The sequence below is a fragment of the Musca vetustissima genome, unplaced genomic scaffold (assembly GCF_032173495.1).
Source record: "Musca vetustissima isolate MV318-11 ecotype Yass unplaced genomic scaffold, APGP_CSIRO_Mvet_v1 utg251937, whole genome shotgun sequence".
NCBI lineage: Eukaryota > Metazoa > Arthropoda > Insecta > Diptera > Muscidae > Musca > Musca vetustissima.
Window position 1 is genome coordinate 1,737 of NW_026878767.1, and position 11,121 is coordinate 12,857.

The 11,121-nt window shown below is 35.9% G+C and overlaps 1 protein-coding gene across 1 annotated transcript; it reads right to left on the reverse strand.

Annotated features, from left to right (window-relative positions):
* Positions 1-7,145: 7,145 nt before the first annotated feature.
* Positions 7,146-7,396, reverse strand: LOC133323543 (cyclin-dependent kinases regulatory subunit). The gene has a single exon (XM_061532460.1). It carries the CDS (start codon positions 7,377-7,379, stop codon positions 7,155-7,157), a length of 225 nt encoding a protein of 74 aa, XP_061388444.1. The 5' UTR covers positions 7,380-7,396; the 3' UTR covers positions 7,146-7,154.
* Positions 7,397-11,121: the final 3,725 nt, after the last annotated feature.

Below are 11,121 nucleotides of genomic sequence, written 5' to 3' on the forward strand. Positions count from 1 at the left end.
AGTACTCTTCTCTTCGCCTTGTCGCTCTCGGGATGCTCGACGAACTGTCGGTTAAAATGACTTGCGCACCTCTTCGGATCAGTCACAGTTTCGTCGTTAAATGTGACTGAGGTCCTATCATCCTTCTTACCAGGGTTCGAGAGCGACTTAACCGTTGCCCACAGTTTACTTACTCCGGTACCAATGTTGCAACTCTTCAGGTGTTCCAACCATTTATTCCGCTTGTGCTCCGCGACTAATCTGCTGACCTCCAACGTAAGTTCCCTGACCCTGGGATCTGTTGGGTTAGATCGACGGAGTTCATCACGCTCATTTGCCAGAACAACTGCTTCTGCTGGGAAATTGGGTCTCATCTCGGGTATTCGACCAGCAGGTATAAATCTAGCAGCTGCAGCAGTGATGATGCCTCGGAATTTCCTTTCTGCTACCCGTACATCAGAAGGAATGGAAAGTTCTCTGAAGCGCTGGTTGGTGAACTCTCTGAATCCTTGCCAGTTGGCTTTCCTATGGTTAAGGAAAGTGCGGCGTTCAGAGATGACGAAATCGGGCGGTCTGCTGATGGAGACGATTATGAGGAGATGGTCTGATCCAAGAGAAATGACGGGCTGCCAGCTGACGTCATTTATCAGACCCGGTGACACAATGGTTATATCTGGCGAACTGTGACACTCTCCCCTTATTCTGGTGGGGGCATCCTCATTTACCGTGCAGAACGTGGAGCTATCAATTTGCTCTGCCAGCACTGTTCCCCTCTGGTCATTACCTAGGACGGAATGCCACAACTCGTGGTGGGCATTGAAGTCCCCTAGCACCAGACGGTTATTGCCCTCCAATAGAAAACTAATGTTGGGCGAATAACGCGGTTCACAGCTATTAATCGGCGGTATATACACGTTAAGCACCTCTACCTCGGCAGTACCACATTTAACTGCTACCCCCATACATTCCATGTATGGGTCACTAGAGTCAAGCTCAAGCGAGATAGGCCTGTATTGAACAGAGTGGTGCATAAGGAATGCTAGGCCTCCACCTCCACTTCTGGTGCGATCCTTCCTCAGAACGTTGTAACCATCACAACGCTGTAGGCTACAATTTTCATTGAGCTTGGTTTCCTGCACCGCCGCGACCAAAATATTCTTCCGATTCATGAAATCCACTATCTCATCTATTTTTCCTCGAAGACCGTTGCAATTAAATTGCAGAAACGATGCACTATCAGGGGTGGGAACAGCAACGTGCGGTGTTAAGTGCTGCATACTTGGTTGCTGTTCGGGAGACTGCGGTGGAGTTCCGTACTCCGACGAAGAAGACGACGACGTAGACGAAGACTCACTGGGGATTGCGCTGTCGCAGCACGAGGTAACGTAATCCCTATCGCTGTAGTCTCGCAACCGGGCCAACCCGGAACAATTCCTGAAGTGCACCCACTCCCTGCACCCATTACATCTCACCGACACTGACCTGTGGTGAATGATGTTATGGCAAACCGAACAGAACCACGGTCCGGGGTTTTGTTCGATCCCGGCACGGACCAAAAGAATCCGGAGCAAGCATTCCGGGATATGTTGCTCCCAAAACAGAAAAACGATACAAACATATATAACTGGGTTGGCAGCCGCTGGCCGAAATAAATCGGGTCAATCCGGTGTCGTAGAACCCGCTGCCGTGGGATTGATGGCAATTTCTTGAAGATCCTTGATGAAATTTTCACACAAGTGTCGCAGTATTCATGCAAGACAACTTAGGCGACAGGGTATGCGATGTTGTCGTTGACGACAGCATTTGTATAGAAGAAATATACATTGCATTTTAAATCACGAAATAGATAATTATTTATATTTGCGATTTTTACCACAATAGAAGAACTCTTTGAAAAGGCTTCTATTTAAAGAAGAATATTCGATTTTCTACCTATAGAAGGTCTGTGTAGATCTTCCATCTTTCTATAGAAAAGTTATAGAAAGTATATGTCCTATATATTAAACAATAGGGGAGACTGGGGCACCTTCGGCACTTTTTTTTAGAGCTCTATATCTCAGTACTTACTCAAAATATATAACAACTTTATGGCTGATTACTGTCCTCGGACACTTAATTATAAAAAATAGTACAAAAAAGATATAAAAAAAATAGTATTAGTTAAAAAATTTTACAGTTTTGTAAAAAAAGTCAAATTCGCCGAATGTGCCCCAACCCGGGGTAGCTTCAGCATTTGATGGGGCACATTCGGCAACATAGTCATAGCCGGGTAATTGTCATCGCTATCAGTCTGGTTGAAATTCTGATCCTCTAAAGGCTCTATTTGGTTTTAATACGCCACACAATGTTTGAATTATAGGACTTTATTTTCTAGCGGCGGACGTTTACATCTCAAGGTCGCACACACCATCAGAAATAGGGGTTTTCTATTGCATTTTCGTCAATACAAGCACGTTTGATCTTATATATGCAATTTCGAACCATATTAAAGGATTAGTTTTAAAGACAAACTCAAAAACATTTTAAGGAAATAATATTGCACAATCTGTATATGGCCGAATGTGCCCCACTTTAAAATGCCGAATGTACCCCGAATGTACTTTTTATAGTTTTTTTTTTCATTTTTTTCGATCAGTTTTGTAAAAACATTATATTTTTAAATATTTCTATAATAATACACATCGTAGTTAACCACTTTCTAATAAAATTGTCTTAAAAATTTAAAATGTTTTATACACGAAATACTTACGAAATTGAATTGAAATATTACAGAAACATCTATAAAAATACAAAAACCCATGTATCTAAATAAGCTTATTAGCTAGAAATTTCAAACTTTGTGTCAGTTATTTATTTCGATATTCGATACCTATGTATCGAAACTAGTGATGTACGGTTAGAGCTTCATATCGAAAACGCGATTGCCGAAGGTGCCCCGATGCCGAAGGTGCCCCAGTCTCCCCTACTACAGGTTCTAAACATAACAAAACATAGAACAATTTCTGCTATACATATATCAAAAAAGGTCTTGTATCCATTCAAAACCTGTAGAAGACATTCTTCTATCTATAGAAAACTTGTAGAAGATATTGTAAACGTAGAAACCTCTCAGCTACAAAAAATTCATAGAATACTATCGAAATGTTTAATTTCACCTCTAAACACCTCTTCATACCTAATTTCTGTAGAAGACATTCTTCTATCTATAGAAAACTTGTAGAAGATATTGTAAACGTAGAAACCTCTCAGCTACAAAAAATTCATAGAATACTATCGAAATGTTTAATTTCACCTCTAAACACCTCTTCATACCTAATTTCATGTATATAATTATTTCCGCAATATTGTTTATTGTTTACAGAATATTAGAAAACCTTAATTAATTGGCTTTGGATTTTCTCGATTCCGCATTATTTGTCTAACCGCAATGTACACAAACACACTCACACATAGATACCAAATTAACATTCTTCACTTTTATTAGTTACGAAAGCAATTAAAGCCTTTTAACATCTAGTTGCACAGAAAAAACACAAAAAAAAAACTTAATTGAAAAATACAAATCCAAAAGTGAAGGTTGGTAGACCCCTTCAAAATGGGTGTGACCTTGGCCGCTACAACACCTTAAAGATAACTATTGCACACCTTTTTTGGTTTCTTTACACCACAAAACGATGATGATTACAAAACCTACTTTCCTTGTGTAATGTCAAAAATGCCTATGCGGCCGTCATAAGAGTATATCGGTACGAAAGCTAAGATAGAGGTAAGACAATTTGTTGCTAAACTTTTGCAAAAAGGGAAAACCACATTTGAGGAAATCAACATTCGTTTGCAATATTAATTGGAATTGAACGTAATGCGTAAAGGTCACAAAATTTTGTAAGCTGCACTAGGAAAAAAAACAAATTTCTAGAAAGAAAATAAATTTCAAGAAAAGAACTGTAAGAAGAAATATGCCGATAAGGATTGTCTTAAAGCTGTTTTCTCCCTGTAGAGAAGTTAGAACCAGTTTTTATACCCTAAACAACTATGTTGTCAGGGTATTATAGCTTTGTGCAGCCCAAGAGTTTGTAACGGCGCGAAATATTGGTCCTAGACCCACCTTTAAGTATACCAATCGTCATATCTCGACTAGCTGAGTCGATGTAGACATGTGTGTCCGTCCGTCTGTCTGTCCATTATAATTTGTAAACACGATACAGGTCACAGTTATGGACCAATCTTCACAAAATTTTGCAAGGACAATGCCTATAATTTTCAGTGATGATCACATAAAATATTTGGGACGAAGGGGACCGAAAACTTAATGGTAAATGGAATCTCGATGAGTAATTAGCATGGTTGTAATGAATATTGGGAATATTCGGAAAATATATCAGTGTAAGGAAGATGTGCTGTTGACCTCTAATCGGGCAAGAGGGTGCATATCACGAAATATTGCCCCGGCTTCAAGTAAACAATCGCAGAAAGTAAGAGTTCCGTGGTAGTTGTTTAGGGTATCGTATGGTCGGCCCCGTCCGACTGTACTGCATCGCTCACTGGTTTATACTATAATTCTTAGTAGGAATATGTTCTACCCATTGAGAATCCACAATAGCGAATTACACCTGATTAAGTTGCTTCAAAATGCCGATACCGTGATGGATACCGTGAAAACTGGACCAGTATATTCCATGTTCAATTCCAAACATTATTGGAGTGGTATTCATGTATGTGCTATCTTAAATATTGCGAACTTTGTGGTGATTTCGTCAGACTAACGGACATTGCTAAATCGAAATAGAATTTTTTCTGTTTTTTTTTCTGAAACGAGATACACTTCATGGGGTCTCAGGTGTGTAATTTGATATACACTCCAATATGTGATGGAGGGTATAATAGTATAATATATATATATATATATTCCTCGTGAAATTTAAAATTTCCTGCAAAAAATTCATCACGCCATTATTCAAAAATCTGTGTTTTTTATCCTCCTTATGAGCTCGATTTTGTAGCATAGTGCTATGAAGAGAAACTCTGTAGATAGATTTTTCTTCTACATTGTATACCTATGGAAAAGCCCGTCGATACTTAAGGTATCTCTTTAAAGGGTTTCCTATCGAAAGAAACCCTGTTGTTCCCACGTTATTGTATTTTGTTTTCCATATCTTTAATGATTTGTTGAAGTACGTTGTGATAAACAGCTGTTAAAGCGTTCAAAACTGTTTTTTTTATTTTTGGCAACAATCCAATTCAACTATAGCACTTCAAACATATCTCATCGTCTGTGTCCGTCTGTTCTATATAAATAAATCAATTTTGACACTGATGAATTTGGTCGGATATGTTTTCGTTTTGTTTTCATTTTCTTTGCAAAATTCCACAGCCACATGTTGAACAAGGTTATTTATTTATTTGTTTTGCAAATCTTCCCTTGTTATTGGTTTATTATCTGTGAAATGGAAATTGAAATGGTCTATTATCTAATTTAAGCAACAATTAAATAAAACAGTTTTGAATACAATCGACCACTATTAGGGCTCACGACAAAAACCAAGATCCATGACAACAAACCAATTCAAGTCAATGAATGGGTCAATAAAAGCCAATGGCATTTTCGAAACAAAACTGTCACAAACAGTTGTTCTCTCCGCCATCTTGCGTGACGGAGGGCCTTTGATAATCGATTTAGATTCCAAAAAAAAAAAAAAACTTTTATGAACATGTCACGCAACAATGGCAAATTATGTTTTATTAAAATGTCACGCGATTTTCAAAGTTTCTATTGGTTTTATTTTTCTGATATTGACATGAAAGCTCTTCAAATAAATCAATTTAATAAAAAATAACTTTCTTTGCCATTAGCATGCTCTATATGTTTATAGGGGATTTGTCGTTAGACTACATTATCTTATAGAATCTACTTCAGTACATATACGAGGGCTATTCTATATGTTTATGGCATAAAAATAAAATTGCAAATAAAGAGAGATTTGTATGAGTCATAGGGAGTTTTTTTTCAATAAAATAAAGCACAATAAAATAAAGCATTTTAGAAAAATGCATGAATTACGACTACACCTCAAATGGTCCATCCCGTTAGTCCAATTTTGGCGGTCAAAATTTGCAAGTTTGAATGGTGAGTATTGGAACGGACTTAAGAGTTCCAATACTCACCATTCAAAACTTAGAAGTAGTACGATTCAATAATGCCTCATAAACCTCATGGTCCATTTTCACTCTAAAATGGACTATTCTCCTTATTTGCGAAACCATTTTAAATTACAATTTAAATTACACTGCACAACAAATTCCAACTTTTTTGATAATTAAAGGGGAAATAAACATAACAACCAAAAAAGGAGGAAAATATTCTCCCTTTTAAAAACATTTGAAAATATTCGGATTAGGATTTCTCAAAATCCTTGCATTTTTGGTATTTGGTGTCATTCGCAATATTTATACCCTTCACCACACTGTGGTACAGGGTATTTTGTCTTTGTGCATATGTTTGTATTAGGCAAAAGGAATCGATGCATAGAACCATTTTCAGAGTCGATTTACGCATGTCCGTCAGTTCCATGTATTTTTGTGAACAAAATAGAGGTCGTATGTATGATCAGATTTCAATGAAACTAGGCACATGTCACTTATTAGGCCAAATGACGAACCATATTGAAATTGGTGAAAATCGGTTCAGATTTAGATATAGCTCCCATATATAGTTTCATAAGATTTTAGGTAAATGGTGGACCAAAAACCCCCAATATTTGTCCGATTGAGACCAAATTTTGCACAGAGTACTGAATTAGGTCTAGATTGATACATGCCAAGTTTTGTTGAAGACGGTTCAGATTTATATACAGTTTCGTCCTATTTTATGTAAATGGAGCACCATAGAATCAAATTTAAGCCGATCGGCACATAATTTTGCACAGCGTACTGAAGTAGGTCCAAATTTATTTTTCCAAATTGTTGTAGTACTGTAGTAATTGAATGGTCATGACACGATTGAATTGCAAAGACAATTTTTTGCGTATCAAATTATATTGATCGGTAGACGATGAGTACATAATGGCACAAATGTATTTCGATGTCCCTCCAGGTAGGATAATCTCAAATGGCAAATTATATTCGATATATGGAGCAGGCTATATACAATACGAAGACTTTGTGATGCGTTGGAATGTTCACTGCTGTATAGGTCGTCGGAACAAAAGAATATGCGGCTCAGGTTTGTGGATCATGTAATGTATCCAGCCACGAGACTGCTGTACTCCAATCGAACGCCATTCCGCTTCCGACATTAAGTGTGTCTTGGGCACCAATTTGACCAGCTCCTTTGGTAGCACCACATGCCTGTACTCGTACTTTTCATCGTAATATTTATCGGAATAGTAGATTTCCTTGCTCATGTTTGTAGATGAGAAACAAAGGATTCTTTTGTTTGCGGCTTCAGTAACGCGAATACCAAACGGGTGTAGATTCTCTGAAATTCAATCTCTGCGATTATTAAGTTTTGATTCCAGCAAATCTTGTTATAATCAGCAATAGATTGTTTCCTTTTGCTTAAGAACACAAATACTCCGAAAACTACGGAACAAAATCAATTCACAAGACAAAATACAAATTGTTCATAAATTTCAAATTGTTCATAAATTTCAGAATGGTACCCAAAGTGGTGAAGGATATCATAAAGTCGGCCCCGTCCGACTTTTGAACTTTCTTTACTGGTTTTTGCCATAAATATGAGGATTATTTTCGTGTAATATGTTAACCCTCAATCGATTCTCTGAAGGGGTATTTTCGACCCACTTTTCTAGAAATGATAACAAACTCTTTGTAAACGGTGAAAACGTGTAAACGATACTAATAAATGTATTAAACGTCATTTATTTAAATATTATTACCATATTCAGTTATTTTCAAGAATATATATATATATATATATCTGACTATTCCTTACTAGAACAAATAAAAACTTCGAAACTTTTTGGAGAAGAAAATTTTATATATGGATTTGAATAAAGTATACGTAATTTCCAAATATAGTAATAGCTATTTTGTCAAAAACCTAATGGTTTTGGGTGGGTTTATGTCACTGTTGCTAACGGACCATCCCTGATTATAGTCTCGGAATATACCTAAACTCAAAAAACAGTCAGAAATTCTAAATATATAAAACCTCATTTTAGGTTGCAAACCGATATTATTCCGAGTTTGTAACAAATTTTCCTACTAGATGTCGTTTTAAAACCATGATACTATAGACAAAAATATTCTCCCACAAATTTTAGTTATGTTACTGAAATATGTAGACGTCAAATTAAAACAAAAATCTAAAGTTTTGTGCATAGAAATTTCTTAGTACTTTTTCCAATAAATTGTATGAAAGTAACATGAGATTTCAGTTTTAATTTTTAACACTTTTTATACCACACTGTGGTACAGGGAATTATGTCTTAGTGCATATGTTTGTAACAGGCAAAAATAATCGAGATAGACCCATGGTTCATTTTGAGAATATGCATAGAATAACTTTCTACGTCGATTTATGCATGTCCGTCTGTCCATGTTAAATTGTAAACAAAGCACAGGTCGCATTTTTGATCCCAATTGGATGAAATTTGGCACAGCTCATTTGTTTGCCCCAAGGACGAACCCTATTGAAATTGGAGAAAATCGGTTCAGATTTAGATATAGCTCCCATATATATTTTCGTCCGATTTATGGTAAATGGTGCACCAAAGTCCCTATATATCTTTCGATTTGCACGAAATTTGGCACAACGTACTAAATTAAGTCTAGAATTATATGTGCAAAGTTTCGTGAACATCGGTTCAGATTTAGATATAGCTCCCATATATAGCTTCGCCCGATTTTAGGTAAATAGTCAACTAAAGTCCTTGGAAATCTTTTGACTTGCATGAAATTTGGCACAGCGTAATAAATAAGGTCTAGAATGGTGTTTGCCAAGTTTCGTGAAAATAGGTTCAGATTTAGATATAGCTCCCATATATATCTTCGTCCGATTTAAGGTTAATTGTGTACCAAAGTCCCTATATATCTTTCGATTTGCACGAAGTTTGGAACAGCGTACAAAATTATGTATAGAATGATGTCTACTTTCCTTACTGGTTTTCATTGACAAAATTAGATCAAGATTTTTTACTCTTCCAATGGCCCAATTATATTGATATTCTTATTATTCGAAAATATCTGCCGAGGATCATGTCAACACTGATTCTCGTGCAATATTTAATTTTAACTAAAAATAATAAAATAATTTCCAATATGTAAATATATATTATATTTATATGCTTTATAAGGGAACACAGCTATTGTTGAAATTTGTATTTTTATGCCCACTTAAATATCTCAAATAATAAGATTCTGACAAATTAACAAGATTATTTATTATTTACATGTTTAATTGTGATTATTGAAATTGTAAACAGCAATTATTGTTGCTGTTGTCTGCGTGCGTGTGTGTGTGTGTTTTTTTTATTCCACTGTTAATTATTATATCCGATATAAGATCGTTGTTGTTCACACAAACATTCCTCTGGTCCCCCATATTACATTACAAATTGTTTCAACCGAACAACAACATTCTTCAATGGTACGTGGCGCTCAAATTCTGATTTATTTTACATACACACACACACACACGCTCATCTGAGTTTGTGTAATTGAACAAATGAATGTTTCATTTTTTCCCTCTCAAGCGACTGTATAAACATAAATAATACCGAAATTAATTAACACGAATGGTGTGTTGAACAAATCAGCAACCCATCCATTCCTAAGCCAGTACGGAAAATGAACATCTGTTGGAGTGCTGATGTTCGTAGTTTTTGTAGTTGGTTGTGAACTTTTTTACACGTGATAAACAGCAGCGCTATACTACATTCTGCTAACCGGTACAACAAATTATGTACGATGAGTGTGTGTGTGAGTGTGTCTGTGTAAATATATATACGCGTATGATGAGCAGAACTTTGAAGCGTGCCATTATAGTAGGTAATATTTTCATAATGGCATTTTCATATCAACACAATGGCTTGGAATGTGTAAGCTTAAAAATTGGGATAATTATTTTATAAGAAATTATGTTACCATTTTTTGATTCAAAATTTAGAGATCTTCAAAAAAATGTGAGCGATATGTCCATATAAAAAAATCCAATTGAAAAGGTCATGGGGAGTACTTTACGAAAATTTCATAAGAGATCTCATAATTTTTTGGAGAAAGTAGTATAAACATGCGTTTGGTTCTGTTAATTTAAAAAATAAACTGGGAACAAATCGAACATGTGAATCTTTTTTTAAATTTTCTACAAATACTTCAGAAAAAAATATAAATGTCTTTAAGTCTGAAAGGCATAATTTTTTATTTTCAACAAATTATGTTATACTGATCTATATAAGAATTATACTAAAATATGTATTTAAATAATCTTTTTTATTTTCCTACACACATTATTTTTTACCCATTGTGCACACACTTCAATTAATATGAAGGAGATTTCTTGTGTCTTCTTTTTGAGGAAGTAGAATACACAATATGAATTTATAATGGGGCTTTATTACCAAATGATGCTCAAGCTAAGTTCAGCTCTCGTTTCTTTCCAATTTTAAGAAGAAACCATTTCATAGTTAATTCATTCATATTAATGACATTTATGTTTTCATACTTATACCCTACACAACTATATTGTCAGGGTATTATAGCTTTGTGCAGCCCCAAGAGTTTGTGACGCCGCGAAATAATGGTCCAGACCCACCTGTAAGTATACCGATCGTCATATCTCGACTAGCTGAGTCGATCTAGACATGTGTGTCCGTCCGTCCGTCTGTCCATTTTAATTTGTAAACACGATACAGGCCACAGTTATGGACCAATCTTCACGAAATGCATGTAGGATGGGTTCTGACCAATGAAGACCTCTATTGTTTTTGGTAAAGATCGGTTAATATTTAGGGGATGAAATGGACCAAAAACTTTATTTTTGTCGGATTTTGTGGTCGCTCCAGAGGCCACAATTATGACCCAAACATTGCGAATTTTTACATGGAGAAGGGGATCGGACCAAAGAATAAGCATGCCTGCTTTGATAAAGTTTGGTCAATATTTGGCGGGTCAAATGGACCCTTA